Source organism: Mustela putorius, unplaced genomic scaffold, assembly GCF_011764305.1.
Source record: "Mustela putorius furo isolate JIRA1106 unplaced genomic scaffold, ASM1176430v1.1 tig00003875_pilon_pilon_pilon, whole genome shotgun sequence".
Classification (NCBI taxonomy): Eukaryota; Metazoa; Chordata; class Mammalia; order Carnivora; family Mustelidae; genus Mustela; species Mustela putorius.
Genome location: NW_025422026.1, coordinates 1,018,395 through 1,044,824, shown reverse-complemented (window position 1 = coordinate 1,044,824; position 26,430 = coordinate 1,018,395). Strand labels below are relative to the sequence as shown.

General features: G+C 66.0%; 1 protein-coding gene and 1 pseudogene across 3 annotated transcripts in view; both read left to right on the top strand.

Moving 5' to 3' along the window:
* The window catches only part of RASGRF1 (Ras protein specific guanine nucleotide releasing factor 1), an 88,088-nt gene that overhangs the window by 46,415 nt on the left and 15,243 nt on the right, over nt 1–26,430 (top strand). For 2 of the 3 annotated variants that reach the window (XM_013062022.2, XM_045067182.1), the window contains 13 exons: nt 1,125–1,285; nt 4,180–4,243; nt 5,890–6,026; nt 7,814–7,896; nt 14,020–14,268; nt 14,923–14,979; nt 16,906–17,279; nt 18,304–18,429; nt 19,632–19,802; nt 20,043–20,149; nt 20,557–20,669; nt 22,046–22,106; nt 25,208–25,311. In XM_013062022.2, the coding sequence (XP_012917476.1) occupies nt 1,125–1,285; nt 4,180–4,243; nt 5,890–6,026; nt 7,814–7,896; nt 14,020–14,268; nt 14,923–14,979; nt 16,906–17,279; nt 18,304–18,429; nt 19,632–19,802; nt 20,043–20,149; nt 20,557–20,669; nt 22,046–22,106; nt 25,208–25,311 (1,807 nt within the window). The remainder of the gene's footprint in view (nt 1–1,124; nt 1,286–4,179; nt 4,244–5,889; nt 6,027–7,813; nt 7,897–14,019; nt 14,269–14,922; nt 14,980–16,905; nt 17,280–18,303; nt 18,430–19,631; nt 19,803–20,042; nt 20,150–20,556; nt 20,670–22,045; nt 22,107–25,207; nt 25,312–26,430) is intronic. The other variant, XM_004763620.3, reaches the window with a different exon arrangement.
* Nucleotides 1,763–1,915, top strand: LOC123388143 (annotated as a pseudogene).

Sequence of the window (26,430 nt, the reverse complement as noted above, 5' to 3'; positions counted from 1 at the left end):
CCACCCCAGCCTGGCCGGCGGGTTTGCATGCATCCTCAGCTTGGAGTTTTGCTCTGAGCCACCGTGTGGCCCCTGTGCCCTTCCCCAGGCTCAGCCTGCCCCCCACCCTGAGCCGCACTGGGTCTGCGCTGGACACGCCCAAAGGATGACCCCTCCTGGCGCAGGCAGCGTCCCCGCAGGCTAGGAAGCCACTCTGTTCCCCAAGCAGAGTGTTTCCTTCCCTCCCTCGGGGCTGTGCCGGACCTGGAACCAGGCAGGGGGATCCAGAAGCGCTTTCTCGCTTGTTCGACACGTGCTCGTTCATGCCGGGCCAGCGCCAGGCCGCAGGGACACCCCGGGTTGAGACCTGCCCCACCTTCCGGAAGCAGACTGCAGGGAGAAGGGGCCGTGAGGAGACAGACGCAGGGCGGTGGTCCAGGCCCCGATGGGTGCGGGCGGGGGACAGAGCAGGTGAGGGAGTCGGGGAGGGCTTCCCGGAGGGGAAGGACTAGTGGGAGTTCACGGGCCAGAGAGGAAGGGCTTGCCCATCGGGGAGCAGCTCTCGGAGCCACGGTCGTGAGCTAGAGCTAGGGTGGCCGAGGCAGGACACGGCGCAGGGGAGGTGTGCGCGTGCCTGACCCGGAAGGCCTTGAGCAGGTGGGAACGGAGGCGTGTGGTGTGGGGGTCAGGTGGGGGTCTTCCTCCCTGGGGTCTGCTCCCAGCACAGGGTGTTCGGGATGGGCACGTCTGGCTCTGCGGCCCGTGAGCCACGTCTGATTGGTGATGTCTGCGTGGCACGGGCTGTGCATGGTGCTGATTCGTCTGGGCCAGCCCCAGCTCCCCACGTGGGCTGCCCCCCACGCCCCAGCCCAGCCCCACGTGCCTGCCGCACGGCCCCTGCCCCGAAGGGCTCCTCCACCTGCCAGGGCTCTGGCCGGGGCACGAGCGGGTCCTGCCGGAAGCCCTGCTCCGCGTGCCTCCACCATCTGGCTGACAGGGCAGAGGGGACACTGCCCGGGGTGCACCCCTGCTGCCAGGAGCCGGGACTGCCCGGGCCTGGCGTTGGGACCCGCCGCAGCTACCGAGCCGGCCAGAGGCGAGCGAGGCCCTGGAAGCAGGGCTCAGGGTGCGTCCTCCGCCCACAGGCTCCCTCATCCAGGTGCCCATGTCCGAAAAGGGCAAGATCACCCGGGGCCGCCTGGGCTCCCTGTCCCTGAAGAAGGAGGGGGAGCGGCAGTGCTTCCTGTTCTCCAAGCACCTCATCATCTGCACCAGAGGCTCGGGGGGCAAGCTGCACCTGACCAAGGTAAGGGCCGCTGGGCCCGGGCTCGCAGGGGCTGACGCGGGGCCGGCCGGTGGGCCGGGGCGTCGGAGACACGGGCGTGCGCGTGCGTGCACCGGCTCCACGGCGGGCTGGAGTGAGCTGGCCGCAGACGGGTTTTCTAGGGAGATGGTGGGGAGTGGGAGGGTGAGTCGTGTCGGGACCCCCGCGGGAGCCCCCACACGGTACCAGCGCAGAGAAGCCAGGAGGTCCAGTGGAAGCCCTGAGGGGTGCCCCTGTGTGTGTGCGTGTGGGCACGGCTGCGGGGGAGGGGCCGACAGACAGAGCGGCCCCCGACCTCTTCCCTCCCTCGGGAGGCGCTGACACAGCTGCTCCCAGGCCTGCGCCGGCATGGCGGTGTGGGCACAGGAGCACTGGGCCAGGCCAGGGCTCACACACGGGGCCGGCCCCACACGAGCCCCACACACTCAGCTGACTGGCCCATCTGGAAAGGGAAGGGAAACACTTACCCAGCAGGGGAGACGCTGTGAGGCTGAAGCTGGCTTTCCCGGGGCAAGGCCTCTCCGTGGCCCTCCGGGTGAGTGGAGCCCTGCGATTTCCCCAAACGCAGGAAGCTCCGCTGGGTCATTTGTGGTGGGAGGGAACACATCCCACCTCCCCCCGACAGTGAGATGGTCAAAAGGAAAAAAACAAAGAGGGATCAGCACCTCAAACCCTTCCTGCTCCTTCACAGACCGCAGGGCCTTGGCTTGTGCTGTCCAGGTCTTTCTTTCCTGGAGGACTGCCTTCCTCTCCCGGTGCCTGCTCACATGCCACTGGCCGTGAGGTGCCCCCGGGCAGCGTGTCCGGCTCCCCAGCCCAGCACGCTGCTTACCTCACGGCTCCAAGCCCCGTGCTCCGTCTGCAGAGAAGGGCACCCATCCTCGGCAGGGGCTCTGCGGGCACACGGGCGGCGGGCAGCCGGCGCCGAGTTGAGGCCAAGCACATGTGCCTGTGGGCACAGTCTCCGCTGCAGGCTTGCTCCGGCAGGTCCTCCGTCCGAACACACCGCAGCCTAGAAGGGACCGTAACCTCCTGCGAGCTGCTACAGCTTCCAGCGCTGGCATCTGGGACGGTCCTGCTCCTGGGGACGTGCGGCCCGGCCAGGGGTGGGCCACACTGGCGAAAATCGTCCACAGTGAACACAGCAGTGTCCACCGAATTCAGACCAGGCCTTTCCTTACTTCTGAGCGCCAGGGCTTCCACGTGAGGCTCTGGCCGGGCGGGTGGGCGTCCCTCAGCAGGCGGCCAGCCGCGGGCAGGCAGCGCAGACGGAGCCTGAAAGCGCGTGGTTTCCTGTTCGTGGGTTTTCTCCTGTTTGGGTGGGGACGGGAGGCCGTGTGAGCCTCTCACATCCCTCGGCACGACAGACACGGGGCTGCTGCTCGGCCACCCCCACGCCTCGGAGTACCCAGCGGCACAACAGGACTGGACACACCTGCTTCCGGGGCGCTGCGAGGGTCAGGGGAGCAGGTGCAGAGCAGGCGCGCAGCCCGGGATGCGGCAGGAGCTCGGCAGGCACAGAGCATGGTCGTTCTTGCTGTGGTGACAGACTTACAGCAGCGACGGCCACAAGCGCTTGCAAGAGAACCACGGCGGGCAGGGTGCTCTCCGGCCTGTTCTGTGGGCCTCCCCCTCCTGGAACCACCCGTTGAAGCGGATCCTGGGACGCCCCCCATCTGACGGGCAGGGGAATCGGGGCGTCTCGAAGCCCCCCGTGGCAAAGCAGGGATTTGAACCCACGCCGGCCGTCTGGCTCCGGGGCCGATGGTCTGAAACACAGGCGGAGAGACGGCTTTCCGACGCCTGGAGACACATCCGCGAGAGTGAAGACCACGGCAAGGTCTACGGCAGGAAGAGACTGTCGAGCACCGTGGGGCGTGGCAGCTTGTCACGCCTTGGGGCTGGCCCGAGGGGTTGAGGTGCAGAGCCAGAATGCAGGGTTTGGGGCTCTGCATCCCGGGGACGGCCTGCTGCAAACGGCACAGCCGGCTCTCTGCGGCCACCGGTCCTTGTTGAGGTGTCCATGCCCGGTGACAAGCTGCCCTGACAGAGGGCTCACGGCGTTCGTGGTCTCACCTCGGCTGCTGGCAGGGACGGGGGTCTCATGGGGTCACGTCCAGGCCTGGGGCCTGCACCAGCGTTCCCGGGGTGGCCTCCCCACCTGGTCCAAGGGACACCCGGAGAGCAGGCAGGAGGTGCACCCGAGAAGCTGGCCGCCAGCCTGGCCCACACTCGAGAGAGGAAAGCCAACACCTTTCCGGGGTGGGTACGGACATCTCCCACCACAGCCCACGTTCATGGCCACTGTTGTCACAGCACCGGGCGTCTCACGCCCAGGAGAGGCTTCCACACTCGAGGAAGAGGGCCACTTTCCCAGGCGTCCCTCAGAACAGGCAGCCAGCAAGCGACCGGGCGAGCTCAGGCCTTGAGTTTCTCCCTGACCCCAGCACTAGCCGCCAGGTGACTGGGGCACCTTGTGGGCAAGACCTCTCCCCCAGATCTCATCGCCCCTGTAAAATCAGAACGGGACCGTGACGCGTACGGACAACGGCCCCGTGTCCCTTCCGGCAGTGAGACGGTGTGGCCCAGACTCGGGGGTCCGCACTGTGCAGGCTCAGGGCCCCCCACGGCAGCCCTCCCTGACTCTCACTTGGGGGACCCCGATGAGACGGTGCCACCTGACCCACTCCACGGGACTTCTTACACGAGGACAACGTCCCTCAACACGCAAACCACCACAGCCACGGGGAACACGACACGGGCACACACGTGTGCGCACGCACGTGCACACCTGTAAGGCTGTGTCCCGCCACGGTCCATGGGGCTCTGCCCCCCGCGCGTCCCACTGACTCAGGCCAGCCCCTGCTGTCTTTCAGAACGGGGTCATCTCCCTGATCGACTGCACCCTGCTAGAGGACCCGGAGAACACGGAGGAAGACGGTAGGACACCCGCTCACCCGCCCCATCTGGCTGGGGGGACGGGAGGGTGCTGAGGGGTGGCCGGCAGGTGGGAACCACCGTCCACTGTCCTGTTTCCCTCCACGCTGCTCGGGCTCCTGGACATGGGTGCCCCATTCAGTTTGGGGTCCCAGCTCCTCCGTGGGCACCCCCATTCACATGTCCATGGGTCCCGCCCACAGTGGCTCCCCTGGGTCCCGTGGAAGGGGTCAGGAAGGCGCCGCTCTGTCCTCCAGGGGGGGCATGGGGACACACAGGGTGGGCGCCTGGGCAGGGAGGGCGACTCGTGGCGAAAGCCGGGGGACGGGCGCGCTGGTGTGCAGGGCTTCTGTGGGGTTTCCCTGCCCAGGCGTCACCGGGGGATGGGCTCATTGTTTTAGGTTGGGGGTGGGGCCACTACTGTCGATTGTTTGGGCGGACGTTGGTCCTCTGACCGTTCTGCTCTGTCCCCCCGCCCTCTGTGGGGGGACCCCAGCGGGACTCTGCGTCTTCGCCCTTCCCCAGACCGGGGATCCTCAGAGCAGGGCTGTGTATGAGCCCTCTCAGATCGGGGGTTTTGCAGAGGGTGTGGGCCCTGTCCATCCACACTCAGTCACATGTGCCCGGTCGGCCTTTCCCGCCCCCGCTCGGGGAGCCGGGTCGCACGGCCCCCAAGGGAAGGACAAACACATCGTGCGGTCACCCAGAGCGCTCCTGGTGCCTGACCTGCTCTAATCCCAGCCACGGCGGGGCCACGGGAAAGCCCCGACTCAAGCGGAACGGTCGGACCCCACAGCCCTCTTCCCTCCAGGGCCAAGGGAGATAGAGACCTGGCCCCACGGGACCCCCAGTCCACACGCCCACTCGCAAGCACCCCACGTCCCAGAGCAGCCAGCCCCGTCCCATCCCTGAGCCACCACCCAGCCCAGCACGGAACCCTAAGACTCTAGAGGGTCAGAACTGGAAGCCTGGGGCCCCAGAGACGTCCCGTCCCCTCTGTACAGGAGGACGTTCGCAGCAGGGGTGGGAAGGGCACCCTTGGGGTCACGTAGCCAGCGACGGCAGAGAAGGGCCCTACCCCCTTCGGCCCCGCGCGGTACCTGAGCTAACGAGAGTGCCCTGGAAGGCACCGTGAACTGCTCTCGCTCAGCCTCCGAGAGTCTGTGAAGTTCTCGGGTTGGGAACAGCATCAAAATTACCCAGGACGTCGCTCTGGGGGGCTCTGCCCCGCGCTGAATGTCCAGTCCAGCCTGTAAACGTTGACGATCGGAAATTCCCCTTCAGGCCCTGGGATCACCCGAGGGCAGCGGGAGGGCCCGGTGGGGAGGCCGGTTCTAGTCCTGGCTTCCCCGTGGTCTCCGGGTCTCCTGGACATCCTTGCTCGGAACCTCAGCGGCCCATTGGCGGGATGACGGCAGAGGCCAACCCTCCACCCAGGCTCCCCGGCTCTGCCGCTGGGACGGCCTCGTGGGTTTTGAGCTACTTCTCAGTCTTTGCTTGTGTCTGGAGGAGGCAGGGGACGTTCTCCCGGTAGCAAGGGGCCCAGTGCCTTCACTGTGGGTAAGACGGGGAGGGGGCGTGGTGAAGATGTTTCCCAGCTCAGGAACGGCCCTGCTCATTCTGCTGACTCTGTGTTTTGCAACTGGAAGCCAAAGGAGCCAACCAAGACATAGATCACTTGGATTTTAAGATTGGGGTGGAGCCCAAGGATTCCCCGTCTTTCACCGTCATCCTCGTGGCCTCGTCCAGGCAAGAGAAGGCGGCGTGGACCAGCGACATCAGCCAGGTAAACCAGGTCACCTGTCCCTGGAAGCATGTGGTCCCTTCGAGTCTGAGCTTTCAGAGCTCTGGGGGCAAGGTTCTAATGTAAAGGACACAAGTCCAGCCCTGGCCAGGCCTGAGGCCAGCTGTCCCCTCCCATTGACAGAGTCTGGAAAACTGGGCAAAGTCTGGGCAGTCTGGGAACCCCTTGTACTGGAATCATGCCTTACTGTGATTTTTAAAACTCCAGATTCTTGGGCTCCCCTGGGTTTCTTCCCCACAGCCCAATGGGGAAGTTTCAGGAACCAAGTTTCAGGGACAAAGCCGGGGAATCCACCTTTTAGCACGTATGCCCCAGGACATTGGCACACACAGAAAAGTCTGAGCACCACCCCTGTGGGATGCTGGACATCACAGAGCTTCGGGACACAGGCAGGGCCCTCCAAGGCCTAGTGTCAGCTACGCCGAGAGAAGGCTTGGCCTCTCTCCTTGACTGCACGCCCGTCAGAGACCAGGAAGCACGGGGACCAGTGAGCAGCTCCGGAGGGCTGTGGGCTCATGCGGGACTGGGACAGACGGGAGTCCGTAGAGGCTGTCCGTGGCCCCGGACAGGACCGGCCTCTCCCTGGGTTAGCGCAGCCCCGTCCCCGTAGCGGAGGAGCCCCCGGGCCGTCCGTGCAGCTGCCCCTGCAGACTGGGTGAGCCTCCTGGGGAGCAGCGGACAGCGGGAGGAGGGGGATGGCCAAGCTGGGGATTCCCGTCATTTGAGGCAGGAGGCCTGGGGCAGAGGCTCTGCTCTATCTAGTGGTGGGCCCCCCACCACTGGTTCTTATGCCCCATTTCCAGGCTGCCCAGACGGCCCACTCCCCCCGCCTCTGGCCTGCCTGCCCGTCTGGAAACTCCAGGAGAGCAAGGCAGCTCAGGGGAGCATGCAGCGGGTATCTGCCCCTTCTGTGTGCAAACACCTGTTCTCAGAGCTCCCAGTGTGCCCTGGAGAAAACCCCAAACCCAGAAACTAGGAAAGAGTGCCGAGGCCAGTGGGGGCCCCCGGTCCTCCCCTGGGGCCCCGATGTCTCCAGGGAGCCCTGTCCACAGCCAGACACCCTGCCTTCCGCTGCTGCAGTAGAACCAGGGCTGAAGGGAGCCTCTGAGCCGTGGGCTGGAGACGCTGGGCTGGGAAGCGCAAGGAGCAGGAACCTCCCTCTGGCAGACCCCCTCCCAGAGAACGGGGGGGCCTAGCCCTGTCGGAACGCTGGTCCCGGCAGCCCAGGTGGGCCTCCCCCGCCCGGCCAGCTGCCCCGACACACGCGCCCTGGCAACCAGGAGATGCTGAGATGTGCCCGCGGCAGCGATGGGGGCAGGGCGGTGAGAGGGAAAGGGACCCCGTAGAGATGGACTTTCCGTTTGGGAGTACTTCTTACTCAAAGCGGAATGTGGATTTTGAGTTTCTCCGAGGCTGAGGGAAACGTGGGTTCCCGCTCCCCTAGTCCCAGCAGCCCGGACCCCAGAGGTCAGCTACCGAGCGGCCAGGTCGGGCGCCCCCGTTTGCCGACAACTCAGCAAGGTCGGCTTCATCCCTGCTTCGGGTCAGGGGTGGGAAGACCCAGGGAGGCGAGTCCCAAAAGGTCGCCGGGGTCGGAGTTGGGCTCCCATGGGAGTGAAGGGAGCTGTGGCTGACCAGCCCTTGCCGGACGATGCTCCGGTGCGAGAACCCCGCATCCCACTGGGCCCATGAGCCGCTCCCTGGGCGCAGCTGCTGTGGGGCCTAGGGCCGTGGCCTCGGCTCTGACCCCGCCGCACCCCCACTTCCAGTGTGTGGACAATATCCGGTGCAACGGGCTGATGATGAATGCGTTCGAGGAGAACTCCAAGGTCACCGTGCCGCAGATGATCAAGTAAGTGGTGGCCGACAGCCGGCGGGCTCCCGACCCAGGGGAGACCGTGGCCACGGCCACAGCCCTGTGGGCTCGCAACCTGGAGACGGCCACGGCCATAGCCTGGTGCGCGTGTGACCTGGGGATGGCCACAGCCCGGTGCGCGTGTGACCTGGGGACGGCCACGGCCACAGCCCGGTGCGCGTGTGACCTGGGGACGGCCACGGCCACAGCCCGGTGCGTGTGTGACCTGGGGACGGCCACAGCCCGGTGCGCGTGTGACCTGGGGACAGCCATGGCCACAGTCCGGTGCGCGTGTGACCTGGGGACGGCCACGGCCACAGCGCAGCAGGCTTGCGTCGGGACGGCTACAGCAGGGCACGGGAGCCTCCAGTCACGGGTCTCGCAGACATAACGGCTGCACCTTCAGGCCTTGGAGGCGTCTGTTTGTTTTACTAACGCGCATTCAGACGAGGGCTCCGGCTTCATTTTTGTCGTTTCCAAATGTGGATTTGGGGGGTCGGCTGTCAGCTGTTTAAGTGGGGATAGGAGTGAAACGTGATGCATTTATTTTAATGACTGGTTTTTCCTCATCACAAAATGAGCGCATTTCAGAAACACAGGCTCAAGGACGGCCGCATCTGTCCGAGCGGCTGCAGGGGCGAGGCATGGCGCGCTGAGCCCGTGATCGGAGCTCCCCGGGACCCCCCAGGCCCGCTGCTGGCCCGCGGTGCGCTCTCCCCGCCTCACCCTCCTTCCTGCCCCCGCGCGCTCCGCATGTGATGGCGGACAGGTCCCTTGGTGTTTCCGAGCTTGGACCCCGCGCTGTGAGCGGAAGAGGGGGACGCCTCCCCACCAGGAGGACATGCAGGAGGTTGCGTGTGTGGTTTTTGTTTCCCGCACAAAGAGCCAGCGTTCTGTGCCGTCCGGGGCGATGTCTCCCACGACCCCCTCGGGAAGGCGCACGGGGCAATGTCCGGCGTCACCCGGCGCGTCCAGACCTGCGTCCCCGAGGCGACCATGCCGGGCTGAGCCCGGGCGGCGGGAGCGGGAACCCGGCTGAATTCTCTCAGCGGCCCCAGTGCCACCGCGGGCGCCCGTGTCTCTTGGATGCAGCGAGGCCCAGGACCGATTTGTTCGAGCAGGAAAATGACAACCACGTGTGGGATCACGTAGTCTCTCAGGACGCGTCATCCACGCGGCGAAAGGGAGCCAGGCATCCCCTGCAAAGGAAAAACCGCGTTTTAAGCTATGACAGCGGCAGAGGGAAGGGAGTGACACAGCACAGGGACTGCGCGAGGACCCGCCAGCCGCGGGCTCAGGCAGCAGCGGCGGAGCGCAGCGTCCTGGTCCCAGGAGCGCCGAGGGAGCAGAAGCCGTCAGGCGTGGTCTCCGCCCTCCCTGACCCTTTAGTGAGAGAAACGCTGTGGGTCTGAGTGGGTCCGGAGGTGAGAGGTGACGGCCCCTGGCACGGTGGGACAGACGCCGCAGAGAGGACGCCAGAGCCGACCGTGAGGATAATGGCGGGGAAGGGCGCTCTGGGAGGAGGGAACAGCGTGAACGGAGCTGCAGAGGCAGGAAAGCCCAAGTGTTGGGAATGATAATTAGCCCCGTGGGGCAGCAGGACGGGCAGAGCGGACTGTCGCAGGGGGAGGTGACCGGTCTCCATGTCCACCGCCAGACCGGCCTGCCCAGACGAAGGTCCCGGAACAGGAAGGCTCAGGGACCCTGGGAAGGAGCTGAGCCACAGCCCAGCGTGTCTGTTCTGAACACGTGTGAGGAGCCGGGGCTGGAGCGGGCGTCACGCTTGGTCACTCGGCATCCCTGGCCCCGGCAGCCTTCCCCACCCGTGCGTGGCCTGCAGGGACCAGCGAGAGACCTGACGGGGAGGAAAGCCCCTGGGCCAGCCGCACCCCTGCTGTCCCCACTGAGCTGTCCTGGCAGGTGTGTGGTCCCGGGATGGGTGTCACAGGCCTGAGCACGGAGTGTCCCCATGCCTCGGGCACGTTGCGTCCTGAGTGGTGCCCGCTGGGTCCTCCCATCAGTGGGTTCGGCACTCGTACGCCCGCTGAGTTCGTGTGTCTGCGTGTCCCACACGCTGCCCCCTCGTCTGTCCTGCTCAGAGCTTCCTCTCACTTTTCACAGCGCGCTTGGGATTTCTTACAGGATCCGCATCGTGAACGATGGGGCGGCGGGGCCGGGAGTCAGACGAGGGGAACGCGACGGCGAAGGGTTAGGGTCTCTGCCCGGTGCCACCATGACGGAGCACATGGGCACCGAGGGCTTGGCTGGACGGCCAGTGGGCGGGGACCGTGCCTGCATCTGTGCCCACAAGCCTCTGCGTCCCCGGCACAGCCCCCACATCAGACGGACTCGGGAGTGGCCCGATGTGGGGTGCGAAGCCCCACGCTGCCTCCAGGCACAGCGCGTCCAGCGCTCTGGCATGTGGACATGGGTGGACACAGGCAAGAGGAGCGTCCAGCCACGCAGAGAGCTGAGGACCCTCGCTGCGCCCGCCTTGGGCCCCAGGGCACTACAGTGGCCCCAGCATGTGGCCTTGGGGACGGTGGTCCCGGGGTCGGTGGGGGAGCGCCCCCCTGGAATCACGGCAGCTCAGCCACGCTCAGAGGCATCTCGCAACAGACGCCCCTGCAGCACGAGCCCCCGTCTTCCTGACGAGAGCCGCAGTCCAGCATGGGTTCCCACAGAGGACAGAGGCCCTGCGACCAACAGTGGCGGCCGGTTCAGAACAGAGGCGACAGGTAACGGGAGATGTTTCCAGCCTTCTCTGTCCAGACGCAGAAGGGCCCGGAGAGAAGGTGCTGGGAACAAACAGCACCAGAGGGGTCCGACGTGAGCCACGCCGTCCGGCACGGTCCCCGTGAGCATGCCGGGCCCGGGCTGGACACGCTGGGGCCCAGGTGCAGAAGGTGTCCCCCTCCGGGGACAGATCGGACCGCCACGTGGCAGCCCCTGGGCCGCGGGCTGGACGCCGCCGACCGGGAGGGCCCCCTCCTGCAGACACGTCTCCTGCCTGGTTTTCTCTCTCGTCTCTTCCTCTGGAGACTCCCGGCACGGAGCCGGTCCCTCTCTGCGTCCCCCGTGGGGCTTACGCTTTCCCTCGCCGGCCTCACCCCGTTGCCGCTGCCTGTTGGAGCCGGGACACTTTCTCAGGCGTGTGTGGGGCGTCCCTCCGCTGGCGTCCGAGCGCCCAGGCCTCTCTGGCTCCTTTGACACCACGATCTCGTCTCCGGCGTCCAGGAAACCTCCGTGATCTCAGATGGTCCCGTGCTTTCCTGAGTCGCGGCGGACCCAGAAGCCAAGGTCTTGTAAAGCGTCTGTGTCTTACGGCAGTTTCCCTGGAAGGGGTCGTCCCGCCTGTTTCTTCAGGAAGGGCCGTCTGGACAGCAGTGTCTGCCCAGGCTCCGTGGCCCTTTCCTCCTCCTGAGAAGGCGTCTCTGCTCGCTGATGGTTTCCTTGCCCAGGAATGTTTTGAATCCCAGGGATGTGTCCAGAGAGAGCCCTGGGGAGACAGCGCCGGCGCTCCTGGAAGGGAGACCCCCCAGGAGAACGCATGACCCCATTTACCACCCATGCCTGGTCCGGAGGCCACTCACTTCGTGCGGTGTTGGCTAAAGCCTTGGGAGGTAGACCTTCCTTCCTGTTTCCACGTCACAGACCAGGGAAGGGAGGTAAGTCTGGTATCCGACGACACACAGGACACGGGGGACAGGTGTCCTTCCAAACCATATATTCTGACTCCAAGCCTCGTGTCCTTCAGCAGACCACGGGTATGACACCCGTTCTTGCCGTGACAGCCTGTAGGAGCTGAATTCCTATGTTTTCGGGGCCTTTTCCCCGGAAGCTCATTTTGATAAGGTTTCCAGGCTTGTCCTTTATTTGCTCCTTCTGTGTCCGAGTCGCGTCCCAGTGGCACACAGCGGAGACGTCAGGCAGCCGCTGCCTGCGTAGGGAAGCACGGTGGCCCGTGTGCACAGAAGAAGGGCAAAGGCGGCTCGAGGAAGGAGACCTGAGGCCCCAGGGGTGCAGAGCCCTCGCCGGGCGCCCGCTGGGAGTGGGCACTGTGTCCGACGCCGGGCTGCTCGCGGCCGCTGCACCAACACGGAGACCACGATTCCGAGATTCACGACGTCCAGAAGCGAGAGCCCACAGCTACCAAGACAGGACGGGACCGCCCTGTGAGACCGACAGAACGCCCCTCCCGGGGTCTCCCCACTGGCGGGGGGGGGGGGGGGCGCTGCGATCGGAACAGCGGTCGGAACTGCCGGCCATCGCCACGCCGGGAGAGGCCCCTGACCTCAGGCTCCCTGCTGAGAGGCGTGTGGCCGTGCGAGCCCCGCCATGGGGTCATCAGACCTGTGAGGCAGGGGCAGCCGCCCCAGCACCTGTCCCAGAGGACGGAAGCGTCCCGCCACCAGCTCCAACACGGAAGGTCCCAGAAGAGCCAGGCTGCTCTGCTGGGATCCCACGCCATCGGGAAATCACTCTGGCCCAGGATGCAGGACTCAGGAAGGTCCAGGACCCCTGCCCAGCCCTGAGCGTCTTACTGTAGTCCCGTACCTGAGGTCCGGCGATATTCTGCTGGCTGAAGACTGACCTCCGTACTTTAATAGGCAGCTGGGGGGCGTCAAGGTGGGCATGACCTCTGCGGAGGCCGGCAGGGTAAAGGGACAGAGCTGCTGGACAGTCCCCTCCTGCCCCCTGCCCAGCCTGGGGGCCCCTCACCAACGGCCGTGGCCGTCGGCTTTGTCCGGAGCGGAAGGGAGGACAGCGGTGGGCGGCTGCGGGCGGAGGAATCACAGGGAAAGAAGGCAGTACGGTTGTCAGGAAACGGGAGAGCCCTGGGGACCTGACGCGGCGACGTCCCTGTGTCGCGCTCGCTCATGCAGGCCTGGTTCCTTGTATGGTGCTTTGTTTTGATTCGTGAGCTCATTTTTCGGAGGGATTTATCCGTGAAGGTCTTGCAGAGCCCGGCGGGGCGGTGCTCTGGCGGGCCCACAGCCTGGGACCACTCTTCATACCGGTTGGGGGTCCCTGATAACGACGTGGTACGTGGTCGTGTGCCCAAGCGGTGGAGAGGCAAAGGGCATGTTCTCAGGAGCGTCTGTGCCCCGTCCTTCCTTCCCTGGAGCCCGGGCTAACCCAGGACACTCCCCCTTCCCTCCCCCAGTGGGTCGAGTTTTCAGGGCCCCCGCCCAGGGCCTCAGCCGTCTGTAAGGTTCTCACCCCAACAAGACCCAGGCCTGGCCCTTCCCAGTGGAAACCCTAGGACTCCGTATGCCTAAGCGGCCGCTGTCCCAAGAACGCATGAAGCATCCTCTGGTTTCCAGATTCCTCCAGGAATCTCCTTAGACCTTTCTGTTCCCACTTAGTTTTTCCTGAGATGGAACTCATGTAGCATAAAACTCGGTGTTTTTAAGTGTGCGGTTTGGGATTTTAGCGCATCACTGTGTTGTGCGAACCTCACCGCCGCCTGATTGCAGAATGTCTCCGTCACCCCCCAAACCCCCCTCTGCCCTCCCCCAACCCTCCGGCGGCCGGCCGCCTGCTCTCGGTGTCGGTGGACAGGGCTGTTGGGGACGCGTCATAGAAATGAAGTCCTAGGATGTGCGGACTTGGCTCCTGGATTCCCTCGCTCGGCGTGTCCTGCAAACCCGCGATGTGGGGCCCTTCCCTGCACACAGCACCCGCTCCCGGCTGAGCCGTCCTCCACACATGGACGCACCCCGCCAGGCTGCTCCGTGAGCCGCACGCGGACCCCGGGGTTGCCTCTCCCGTGCGGCGTTAGGAATAGCGGTGCTGTGAACGCTTGAGGACGGGTCGCCCTCCTCTTAGCCCAGCAACACGCCGTCTGTGAGTCTGATAGGTTTTGTCCAGAATTTCTAGGCGGATACGGGGCTGTTGCTGGGAGCCAGACCCGGCGTCCCGGCATCCCGTTCCTGCCTAGGGCCACCCTCCCACCTTCCCCAGGTGCCCGAGCAGGCCGGCTGGCCTCTAGCAGGTGTCCGTGCGTCCGTCTGTCCGCCCGCCCGCGGCGGCCATGCGTCGGGGAGGCAGCGGCGGCCGGAGCGTGGGCTCGCGGGCGCGGACCGCCGTCTCCCCGGGGCCCTGCCTCCCCCGCAGGTCGGACGCCTCCCTCTACTGCGACGACGTGGACATCCGCTTCAGCAAGACCATGAACTCCTGCAAAGTGCTGCAGATCCGCTACGCCAGCGTGGGGCGGCTGCTGGAGAGGCTGACCGACCTGCGCTTCCTGAGCATCGACTTCCTCAACACCTTCCTGCACTCCTACCGCGTCTTCACCACGGCCGTCGTGGTGCTGGACAAGCTCATCACCATCTACCGAAAGCCCATCAGCGCTATCCCCGCCAGGTGGGCAGGCCCCTCCCGCCGCTGGGCCCCGGGCCGTCCGGGCTGGGGGGGGAGCCGAGCGCGGGGCTCAGGCTGAGGCTGCGACCTGAGTTGGAGGGGGTGGGGTGCGGGCTCCCCGGAACCAGCCCACCCTCTGTGCAGGGGCAGGGAGGGCTGAGCGGCCCAGGCCCCACTGTCTTCCCCTCTGCCCGGGAGCTCTTGGGGGGGGGCGTCTCAAGGGTGCACGAGGCTCTCCCCACAGCACAGGGCTTCCCCGCCTTCTCATTTCAGAAAGAAGGGGATGGGGGATGGGTGGAAGGTCACAACGAGAGGCCGAGACCCTCAGCCCTTCCCTGCTGGGACCCCACCCTGCTGTGGAGAGAGGGGGAACCCCCTCGGGTGCACGTGGGCCGGTGCGGCCTCTGGGAGGCAGTCCGCCTTGACCTCGCGTCAAGACCCCCCGTCCAGCCCCAGCGCCACAGCGCGGCCCTGCCATCGGGCCAGCCGGGACCCGGAGAGGCCCGGAGACTCGTCCCCAGGCCCCCAGGCGTCCGGGGCTGCGTGGGGGCCCGTCCATGAGTTGGTGGAGCGGGCAGCGGCGGTGGCCCTCACTCTCCTTTTCCTCCTGTCCTCCTGCTGCCCTGCTCCGTCCGCTGTTCATCCGCCCGCCCCCAGCTCTGGCCACGCCTCGAGGGGCCCGGCGGGTCACCGCGAGCCCTGGGTCCCTGCCAGGTGAGAACTCGGACAGGCGCAGCCCACGTCACGGGGGCCGGGCTAGCCTGGCAGAGGCCTGGGGCAGCCCAGAGAGCCGGCCTGGGAGCCGCAGGGTCCGTCCAGCTGCCGGGCACCCAGCCTCTGAGCCCAGCAGGGGCCTCCAGCCCCGCCCCACCACCGAGTCACGCGGGCGAGAGCAGCACGGAGCGAGGCCGGGCAGGGAGCGACCACACGTGGGCCTGCAGCCCACAGAGACGCATGGGGAAGGGCGTTAGCCTGGGGACGGCGAGGCCGCGTCGAGAGGGTTGCTCTGTGGTCGTCCGAGTTCAGAGACCCGATCCATCCCCCGAGGGAGGTCGCTGCTCTGGGAGTGGGAGGGACCAGCAGGTGACTTCCTTTTCTGCCCAGGCCTGCGCGGTGGCCAGGCCAGCCCATCCCGAGCCTCAGAGCCCCATTGAATGCCCTCCACCCCCGGGGTGAAACTGGGGACAGAGCTGCTGCGCCCCACCAGCTTCCCAGGTCACTGGGAAGCCAAGCTGGTCTCAAATGAGAGCCCAGGACGTGAGGAGGGGTCGGGAGGCCTGGAGGCTCTAACCACCCTTCTTCCTTACCCTCATCTCTGCAGCCAAGCAGTCAGCCACCCATGCCCCGATGCCCCAGCCCCCACCTGCCCACACTGGCTCCCCGTCCACCTGCTCTGACTGTATCCAGGCGGGGCCGATCTCATTTCTCTGCTCTGAACTTCTGGAACCTTCCCAACCCGAGAAAGCTGGACAGACCCACCCTCCCCCCGTGCAGGCTGGGTTCCCACGCGCAAACTAAGGAAACCCTTCCTGGGGGCGCAGGGGTCTGTCCCACGCAGAACACAGCACAGACACGTTGCACACATGTGAGTGATTGCATGTGTAACGACATGTGTGACGTATCTGCTTCCAGCCTGGCCCTCAGTGGTGGGCCCCGGCGTGCACAGGGAGGGGCCTGACCAGGACGGCCTGGACACCCACTTTCCACTCCCTGCCCCAGGCCTGCCCCCACTCCCATCTCTGAGCCTCGGCCTCCCCATCCGTAAACACGGTCAGGACCTGGGTAAGGGTGAGGTCAGAGCACGGGGACATCCATCAGGCCCCTGTGGACGGAGAGCCGGCGTCCCTGCCCAGACCCAAGAGGGGACACTGGCAGGTGCAGACCTCTGGCCACGGGCCGTGTCATCACACTGTCCCCTGCCCCATGCCCCTCAAATGTACCTGGTCAGAGGACCGGCCCAGCTGCCAGCGTCCCAAGAGCGTCACTTAAACTGTCTTCGCTTTTTGGGGCTTGGAGCCAAAGGACAGAAGCAGCCAGCATGGGAAGGAGAAGGCTTTCCCTTGCAACAAGTAGCAAGAACACCGGGGACGTTTCCCAGAGCTGCATCCCCCCAGAAACAATCTTGGGGAGTTTTAGGTTAAGGCCACTTGCATGTAGAGGGAGGGGCTCGTGCGATCCAGAATTCAGCACGGAATTGGGGCAAAGCCGCCCTGAGCGGGCAGAACGCAGGTCCCAGCTGAGCAAGGTCGCGAGGCTGGCGGGCCGGCGTCCGGTGCCCACGCCTCCCTTGATCCTGGGTGTGGGTGCTCAGCGGGCTTCACTCAGGAATGTGTCGGGTCAGTCTGCACTTCTGAAGGGGCGCTGGCGTATTGCCCCCGAAATAACCGGGCTGTCCGCACCTTCAGTTCCCTCGAGATCCCTCCGCCCTCGGGTCTGTCCTGCAATTTCAGCATCTCCCCGGCGGCTCTACAAGGACGTGCTCAGGCGAGCGGTGCCGGGTGGGTGCAGACGCCCGACGTGGCAGGGGCCCCTGTGTCCTGCTCCCCCTGGAGCCACCCCCGGAGACAGGGGGACCCCAGGCCTGAGAAGGCCACCAGACCCACGCTGACCCTTGGTCGCCGTCCCCCGTCCGCCCCGCAGGTCACTGGAGCTCCTGTTCGCCAGTGGCCAGAGCAACAAGCTGCTGTACGGCGACCCCCCCAAGTCCCCGCGCGCCACACGCAAGTTCTCGTCGCCACCGCCCCTGTCCATCACCAAGACGTCGTCGCCGAGCCGCCGGCGGAAGCTGTCCCTGAACATCCCCATCATCACGGGCGGCAAGGCCCTGGACCTGGCCGCCCTCAGCTGCAGCTCCAACGGCTACACCAGCCTGTACTCGGCCGTGTCGCCCTTCAGCAAGGCCACGCTGGACACCAGCAAGCTCTACGTGTCCAGCAGCCTTGCCAACAAGATCCCGGACGAGGGCGACACAGCCGCTGAGAAGCCGGAAGAGCCCGTAGCTCTCAGCAAGCAGAGTGAGTGGATGCCGGGGGAGCGGCCCCCAGGCCCCCGCCCTGCCCCCTCGTCCCCGGCCCCGCCTCCCAGCCCTCGCCCTACCCCCATGGCCCTGCCCCTGCGAAGTGATCTCACAAGGGGCTTCTCAGCCAGCAATAGAGGAGCCCCTGAACCCGACTGATTGTGCACAGATCGTGCGTGTGCATGTGCGTGCAGACGCTCGTTTCTAAAGAGAAGACCTGCCTGGGTCTCCAAACGGTCGTGTGTAATTTCACTCACTTTCCAGCTGGGGAAGCTGAGGACCAGATAGGTTAAGAGTCTTTGACCAAGATCTCACTTTTAGCACAGTTCATCACTTTTCTCCAAAACATGTAAACCACGAGTGTGCTAAGCTTGGGGAGACTGTAAGTTGTTGCCGAAACCAGAACACGTGATCATGACAAGAAGTGCGGGAGCGCGGGCGCGGAGCAGGACTCCCTGGGCCGCAGGGCCGATGGTCACCTGAGACGCTTCACACCCATGCACACACGCACAGGTGCACATACAGACACGTGCACACGCGCTCATCCCCAGACACGCGCTCACAGGCACACGCACTGAGCAGACACGCAATACACACACGCGTGTGCACACAGGTACACACTCAGACACATGCGGGCACACCGCCACACTCATGCACACATGTGGGGGCATAGGGCATGGCCCCTTGCTGCTCAGAGTGTGGTCTGTGACCGGCCTCATGGGCTTCCCCCGGGGGCGTGTCAGCGCTGTGCAGCCCCTCCAGACCCCCGAGTCCGCACTCGCATCCCAACGAGTCCCCATCAGAGCCCGTGAGAGGCCGACCAGCCCGGGGAGAAAAGCGCCATCTTGGAGACTCCCCACCCCTGCGGGCGCAGGAGGGACCCCACAGCCCCCTCCCCCAGAGCCATCCCGCCTCCTCCGGGGTGCAGATCCCGAACCGCTCTGTTCCGCTTCCGCCCGTTAGAGGCCTGGACTTCCAGACGAGGGACTGGCCACACGTGACATCATTCCTTCTCTCTCCAGCCTCGGAAGTCTCGGTGAGGGAAGAGTCCGACAACGACCAAAACCAGAGTGACGATGGGGACCCCGAGGTGTCACCGACCAAATCGCCCACGACGCCAAAGTCGGTCAAAAGCAAAAATTCCTCAGGTACAGCTCAGCCCCGGGACGTTACAGACAGATTCCGGGAGGAGGTGGGGGGGGTGGGCGGCCAGGGGGAGGGGGCGGTCTCGCTAGTGCAGATGAGGGACAAGGGACCCCGCGTGCAGGACCGCTGCCGAGCGTCACAGCCCACAGGGCGACGGCGGGGCTCGGGCCACTCCGCCCAGCACGGTCACCCAGACTCTACAGCAGACGGCGTGGCCGACACCGGAAGGGCCAGCGGGGTGGATGGGCTCATCCACGGGGTTCAGGTTCAGGGGCCAGGGGGTCCCAGTTACCGACCGAGGTCCCCACGTGAGCCCTTGCTCGCCTCACATCTCAGGACGGCCCCTCCCGCCCCGGCCCACGGACCCCCCGCCGTCCAGGTTGCCCAGGGAGACCCCACAGGTCCCACGGCCACCCGGCCCTGGGCCCACAGCCATGGCTTCTCAGAGTGACCACACTGCAGACATCAGAACGGAGTCTGGAGTGTTTGAAGGAAGCCACTCGCTCCCTGCAGCACCAATACCATGAGCTCGTCCTGACTGTGGCTTGCTGTCCAGAGACCCGAAGAGGACGGGCTGGGTTTCCAGAATCAGGGGCTGTGACTGCTACCGCTAAATACTAAGCGTTATTTGGCCCGAGCGTTTCACGGTGTGAGGCTGTGGACTTGCGGCCACACCCTCTCCTCTAATGGGACATCCACTGCTCAGAGTGGGTGTTTCTGTCCCTACTGCGCACAGACGAGGGACTCAGGGTATCTGACACATGCGAGGCCACACAGCGAGCCAGGCCTCACTCCGCCCCATCGTGCCCGTGAGCCTGTCAGCCACTGGAAAGGTTATGTGTTCATCCCAAATAGCCCAAGAGCGTAAGGAAGCTCATGATGCTGTCCCCAAGCAGCACGGGCCAGCCGGGCCCCAGGGGGTAAAGCAGAGCCGTGGACAGGGCATGAGCTGGGGCTTCCACAGACTGGCACGGCTCCGTGGAGAAGGCAGGGGGAGGTGGGGGCTTTCCCTACCCCAAGACCGCCCTGGGGGGGTCGCTTGTCTCCCGCGGGATGTGAGCAGGGGAATGGGCCCCCCCCCCCGCCTGCTAAGCCCTGGGACCTGTGAGGACGGGTTGGCTGTCTTGGGGCTGCTCCGGTATGGGGACCCCCGGTTCTCTGGCAGCCGAGGGAAGGCTGAGGGTCGGTTCCGTCCCCTCCACAGAGTTCCCCCTCTTCTCCTACAACAACGGGGTCGTCGTGACCTCGTGTCGGGAACTGGACAGTACGCGCAGCGCCCTGTCGGCGGCTTCTGCCTTTGCCATCGCCACGGCAGGAGCCAACGAGGGAGCCCCGAACAAGGAAAAGTACCGCAGGATGTCCCTGGCCAGCGCAGGTACGTGGGAGGGGTCTGCTCCCTCTGCGGGCACAGCCCGGCCGCAGCCCCGGACACCGCCCCCCCTCCGGGCGTTCAGGGCTTGCTGCCCCCGGCCTTGGCCAGCACTGAACCCCCAACCCGAAGGCCGCAGGTGCTGGCACCGCAGTGGCCTGGCTGACCCCGGCCCAGGGCTTGGATCCCGACGAGCACCGAGCCCCATTTCTTGTTCTCCTGTACCCTGTGTCCCCTGTGCCGCAGGGTTTCCCCCTGACCAGAGGAACGGGGACAAGGAGTTCGTGATCCGGCGAGCGGCCACCAACCGCGTCCTGAACGTGCTCCGCCACTGGGTCTCCAAACACTCTCAGGTGGGTGGGCACCCCCCGTGCTGGCCCCCGGGAGCCCCTGCCAGGACCGCGAGCAGGATGGCCTCGGGGCAGCGGGAGGGGGCCTAGGGGCTGCTCCAGTGCCTCCCCTGGGAGGGCACCAAGGACATTCCAGGGCCCTGAGGCCTGGGTCCGTCCACCTCTCTGCAGAGGGAACCAGTACATCTGCACCCCAGGGTCCTGGCCTTGGGGCACAACCAGCCAGGAGCTGACCCCTGGTCTTGCCCAGAGTTTTACACCTGAGGGTCTCTAGGCTCCCCTGGTGCCTGCCCACGCAGCCAGGGCAAAGGAAGACAAGGCAGGCGGCCCCCCGCGTGTGGTGGGACCGGGGCGCCAGCTCCAGGCAGCCTGAGCAATGGCCAGAGCCGCCGCCACGTCTCCCCCCACAGGACTTCGAGACCAACGACGAGCTCAGATGCAAGGTGGTCAGCTTCCTGGAGGAGGTCATGCACGACCCCGAGCTGCTGACCCAGGAGAGGAAGGCCGCAGCCAACATCATCAGGTCTGGGCAGCCCCAGCCCCCTGGGCACGGCTACTGCGTGGGGCCCAGCCCTGTCCCCACACTACTGGCCAGGGGCAGGGAGCCAGGGGCTTCCCTCCAGGTGGGCTGGCCTCAAGCAGGTGTTCGGGTGTTGGGGGGGATTTGAGCCACCGGAGGGCTGTGCGCCCCGTTTCTGCGGACGGGTCCCTGGCAGGCATCTGTATGTCCTTCCTCCGCTCGGACCTGGACCTCCCTGAGGCAGGAGCTGTGCCTGCCCCCACCGCACAGCCCCCAGCTCCTGTCTGGTCCCGGCGCCCTTGGTGCAGCCGCCAGCCACCCAGGGCCGTTAAATCTTAATGGATTGAGAGTCCAGCTCCTCAGTCACAGAGGCCACGTGGCACCCCCGGCTGCATGTGATGCCCAGAGAGGAGCGTGGGCGCCCCTGCCCAGAGCCGAGCGGCCGATACCGGCTGGCTCTGTCTACAGGCGTCGGGGGCGAGTGCGGGACTTAAACAGCTACACCGTCCACTTTGCCTGCCCCGGGGCCAAGTGTCTCTCCCTCAGGAGGGCGCAGAGCCCCTGAGCCCACGGACGGAGGCTCGTCAGCTCAGGAGCTTGTCCCGGACACTGCCTCCGCTGCCACGAAGAGAGCAGGCTGGCGTCGGGGGGGCCCGCGTGGAATGGCACCCTCGCCACGGCCGGCAGTGGCACCCCGGGCCAGACGCTCTGTACACCGTCACCTGGCTGTCAGGTTCTCTGATAATGCCTTCTGCGGGGCGGACTCCTGTTTGTCCAAGCGCCCACGGCCGCCTCATCCCCCAGAGGTCACCGTGCTGTCACAGTGTGGGCCACGCACTGTGGTCTGACTCCGGGTCCATCCTCACGCCCCACCATGGCCCACTGCCCACTCTGCACTCACCCGCCACCTCCTGCCCCCGCACACGGGCCACCTCTGGGCCTCCCACTGGCTCTGTTCCTCTGTCTGGGAGGCTCTCCTGCCCACACCGCCCCCAGGCCTGGCACCAATTCCCCTTGTTCCTCCTGTCGTCCCACGGGCACTGGCCACAGGCCCAAGCCACGGGGGCTGACAGATCAGACATCAGCCCGCTCTTGGGCTCCTGGCCCTGGGGTGACAGGGGCCAAGCGTGCACACAGCCTTCCTGACACCAGGACACTGGGGCTGAGGGGGCCCCAGGAGAGGCCTCACCCAGGCCGGAGGGGCAGGGAGCTGAATCCTGAAGGTCAGGCCATCAGGGAGACATCCGTGACCAATGGGCAGTGGGCTCCGGCTCGGGAAAGTGCAGAGCAGCCCGCAGGGACCTGCGTGGGGAGGGGTGACACCGAGGGGAGGCAGGGGAACCTGCTCACGGGGCTCCCCGTGCTGTCTCGTGCTTTAGGACTCTGACCCAGGAGGACCCGGGTGACAACCAGATCACGCTGGAGGAGATCACGCAGCTGGTGAGCCGCGCCCCACGCACCTCACAGCCCCTCCAGCACGGGTCCCCGGGTGCGGCCAGAAGACAGTGCCGCTGACACAGAGCAGCAGAAACGTGTCCTCTGCCCATTCTGCAGGCCGGGGGTTGAAGTCAGGTGTCAGCAGAAGACGCTCCCGGGGTGGGGGGGGGCTTCCTGCCTCTTCCAGCTTCCTGGAGCCCTGGGTGGCCCTCGGCGTGTGCCCCTGAACCTCTGCTCTCTGCCTCCTTGTTCTGGGCTATCCTCACCCCTGCGTCACCCTCCCTAAGCATGTCTCTCCCTGCGTCCAAGCTCCCCCATCCCGGGGAGACACCGGGTCTGTTGGACTGGGACCCCCCCCAGTGACCTCCTCTTAACCAGGGCACACGTGCAAAGACCCTATTTCCAGATCAGGTGACGTTCCCAGACACCAGGGAGCAGGAATCAGCACCACTTTTTGGAGGGAGGGAACTCACCTCCGCCCCTCCCCCCCCATCCTCTGCTCACGGCCCCCCTCCCAGGCCCCCCTCCCCGGCCCCCCTCCCCGGCCCCCTCCCCGGCCCCCCTCCCCGGCCCCCCTCCCCGGCCCCCCCCCCCCCTCCCCGGCCCCCCTCCCCGGCCCCCCCCCCTCCCCCCTCCCCGGCCCCCCCTCCCCGGCCCCCCCCCCCGGCCCCCCCTCCCCGGCCCCCCTCCCCGGCCCCCTCCCCGGCCCCCCTCCCCGGCCCCCCTCCCCAGCCCCGCCGGCTGGTCTCTGCTCCGAGGTCCCTGGAGGAGGCTAGGGGGTTCCAGCGTGGGGGGGGGGCTCCTGAGCGCTGACCCCCGGCCAGGCTCTCTTCAAGGGCAGCCCGTCTACACCTGCAGTCCCGCGGGGGATGAAGCAGCAGGGGCAGGGGCGGTGACGGGCCCCACCCAGGGCCTCAGGGTCCAAGCCTGAGTCCTCACCTGGCTCGGTTCCAACTCAAGAGCAAGAGCTCGTCCCGCACTCATGGTGCCTCATCCCCTGGAGTCGGAGCCGCCGTCCACCTATGCGGGCGCCCCCGGGGAGCGCTAGCTTGCTGCGAGCCGTTTGAGCTCACGGCAGCGGGGCGCGCAGTGGAGAGGGCGGCGATGTGCTCCCGGGGCCCAGCGGGCCCGCGTCCTCCTCCAGGTCAGCCAGGTGGCCCCGGCATGCCGCCACAAGCCACCCCAGAGACCAGGGCCCCTGCCACCGTGGTGGCAAGGAAGCTGGAGGCCGACGGCCTCTGCCCGCCCCACAGCCCCATGCTGGCTCACTTCCCGCACTGGCGGCCCGAGCTCTGGGCGCTGCCGTACCCAGAGTGAGGACAGAGGACTTCGGGTTCTGGGCACACCGCTCCCCTCCCCTCTCCTCCTAGCTATCCGAGGCCTGGGACCCCATGGGGAGCACCGGGGGCACCTCCAGCCTGCAGCGGCCGACACCCTGCCCCCCCCCCGCGCCGCTGGGATGGAGGCTGGGTCCCGGGGCAGGAAAGGTGTTGGTGCAAAGACGCCACATGGACCCTTGGGGCAGGAGGTTGGCTGAGCCCTGAGAGTCCGGGCTCCTTCCCTGAGCGGTTCCCGGCAGGGACCAACCACAGTGCTGAGCCCTTGAGAGCATGAGAGCCCCTTGTTTCCGGGCAAACATCCTGAGGCTCTTGCAGAACAAAGCATCGCTGAGCATAGCCGCCCTCCAGCCCGGACTTGTTCCCGGAGCCCCGAGAGTGCGTGGGGGGCACACCTTGTGTGCACAGGCCCCAGCGGCCTCGCCAGAGAGCCTGAGGGCTGCTCACAGGGACACTCAGACGGGCCCCAAGGCAGGCGGGCCGGCTCTGCTTCCACCTCTCCTCCGGGGTCACCTTGTCTCCCAGGTGACCCAGAGGGAGCAGGGCAAGCTCCTTGCCTTCTCTGCCTTAGCCTTCTTGTGGCTCACCCCCACGGGCCCTCAGGCCTGGCAGCTGTCCTGGGCCCCCCTTGGTGGCACCTGCTGTTCTTGTCCCCAAGTCACCACTTGTCACTCCCTGATGGTATCATGCCCCCTGCCATCACATCCAGACCTCTGGTCTGGGGACACTACGCCCAGGACTGTGTGGGAGCTCTTCTTCTGCTTCCCTGCGTGCTGTCCCTGCCCCATCCTGCGGCTGGAGCTCTCTGGTAGCCAGGACTGTTTTCTGGTCCTTCTGCGTCCAGTGTCTAGCAGGGACCCTCAGTGGCTGTTTGCTGAGGGAGCGGGGGAGGGATGGAGGGAGGCAGACGGTCTAGGAGAGGGCTTGCCCCCTTGATAGGAGGTGGACCTGTTCCCTTGTGAGCAGTGCAGGCTTGGGGGTGTTCAGCCCAGCCCCTGAGACCTTGGGCAGGGTGGCTTGCCCTCTGTCCCGTGTGGCTTAGCTAGAGGTCGGGGTGATTCGTGTTCCTGACCCCTCGCTCCTGGATACAGCCCCCCCACCCCAGGGCCAGCCCTGAGGCTCCTTCGGCTCTCTCCTCCAGCCCTGTCTCGCCCCTCCCAGACACTACAGGGGGCCTCTGTGTCAAGGACACCGGCATTTCCACGTCCACCTTTGATCAAATCCCTGCCACCAGGACCTTGGTCCCCTGACAAGTGTTTCCCAAGGCTTTCCCCTGGCCGGGGATGCCAGGCGGTGGATAGCCATAAAGGTTGTGCCCACGGTGGTCCTGGGGGCCAGAAACACGGGAACCCCACGACGAGGGCCAGCCAGCCACCTTCTGGGTGCCCCGGGAGGTCATCACCCCGGTGAGCCCACACTGCTAATGGGGCTCCAAATGAGACATTCTGGAGCCAGCTATGGGTCCAGACAGAACATGAGGGGAGGGACAGGTCATGGGGAGCCTGAATTCACAGCCGGGCTCCAGGCCCAGGCAGCCCGTGTCCTGCCGACTGACGTGGGCCAGTCACAGTCCTCCGGACGCCTCTGTGGTCTCAGTCCCATGCGGGACAAGGTAGCCTCCTTGTGGCAGGAGTGCTGACTCACGGAGCACGGGCCCGCACACGCCCCCGCCGTGCCCTTCCCGCCCCCACCCAGGACAAGGCTGAGATCGCACCAGAGAGGCCGCGGGGAAGCAGGAGGTCCTGACTCAGGACTTGTTCCCCTCAGGCGGAAGGCGTCAAGGCAGAGCCCTTTGAAAACCACTCTGCCCTGGAGATCGCGGAGCAGCTCACCCTGCTGGATCACCTCGTCTTCAAGAAGATCCCCTATGAGTGAGTGGCCGTGGGTGCGGGCCCCCCCTCCCAGCAGCTGGCTGCATGGCCTCCCTGGGACCCACGCCTGGACATCCGGAGCCACGTGCACCCACCACGGGGAATCAGAAGCGTGTGTGTCCACAGGGATGTGGGACAGGACTGTGCTCTCTTCCCTGGCCCCACGCTCTGCACACACGTGCGCATGCACACTCAAGCTTTCCCAGAAGCTCCCCTCTTCCAGAGCTCTAAAAGAGGAGCATGTGCGCCTGTTAGTGTGCACACGCACGCATGTGTGTGGGTGTGCGTGAACGTGTGAGTGCGTGCACGCGTGAGAGTGTGTGAGTGTGCGCATGTGTGTGACTGCGTGGGTGTGCAAGACACCAGTGCGGTTGTGCACTGTGTACGCATGTGCGTGGGTGAGTGTGTGCACACCTGCTTGTGATTGTGCACACGTGTGTATGGGTGTGACTATGTGGGTGTGTGAGCACAAACACGTGAGTTGTGCGCTATGTACATGTGCGGGCGTGCAAGGGTACACACGTGTGTGTTGGTGTGTGAATGTGCATACATGAGTGTGCACACCTGTGCTTGGTTGCATGTGAGTGTGCACACACATGTGCCCCCAGAGCAGGGGGCGGGGCCAGCTCTGGATGTCGCAGGAGCCCAGAGGCCTGGCGTCCCCGCCGGGACTGTAGCTCCTCGCCCCAAGTGCCGCTGGTAACTGCACCACTTAGTGAACTCATGCCAGCCTCCCTCCGCGAGGCGTGAAGTCGCTACAGTTTTCACGTTTTCATCTAAAGCTGACGTAAACCGCCTTGTAAGGAAGCATTTCTCGGATTTTCTGACAAGTGTCCGGGAATAGTCTCCCCACATTGGAACCTCGGGATCTGAGGCTCTGACACACTCTAGGGTATTTGGTCTCTGCTTCCGGAAACTTCCACCGGCAGTCAGTGGGGAGAGGGTGGCTGCATCTCGGGCAGTGGCGGGGTCCACCGGTGAAGCCCAGTGGCTCTGGGGGGCTCCTCTGAGTGCAGAAGCAGAGAATTGCTCCCGTCCTGTCCACGGCATGCGACTGGGGCCCCTCACCGTCCCTACCAAATGCAGAGCTACCCCAAGAGGCCCGGACTGTCTGTGGCC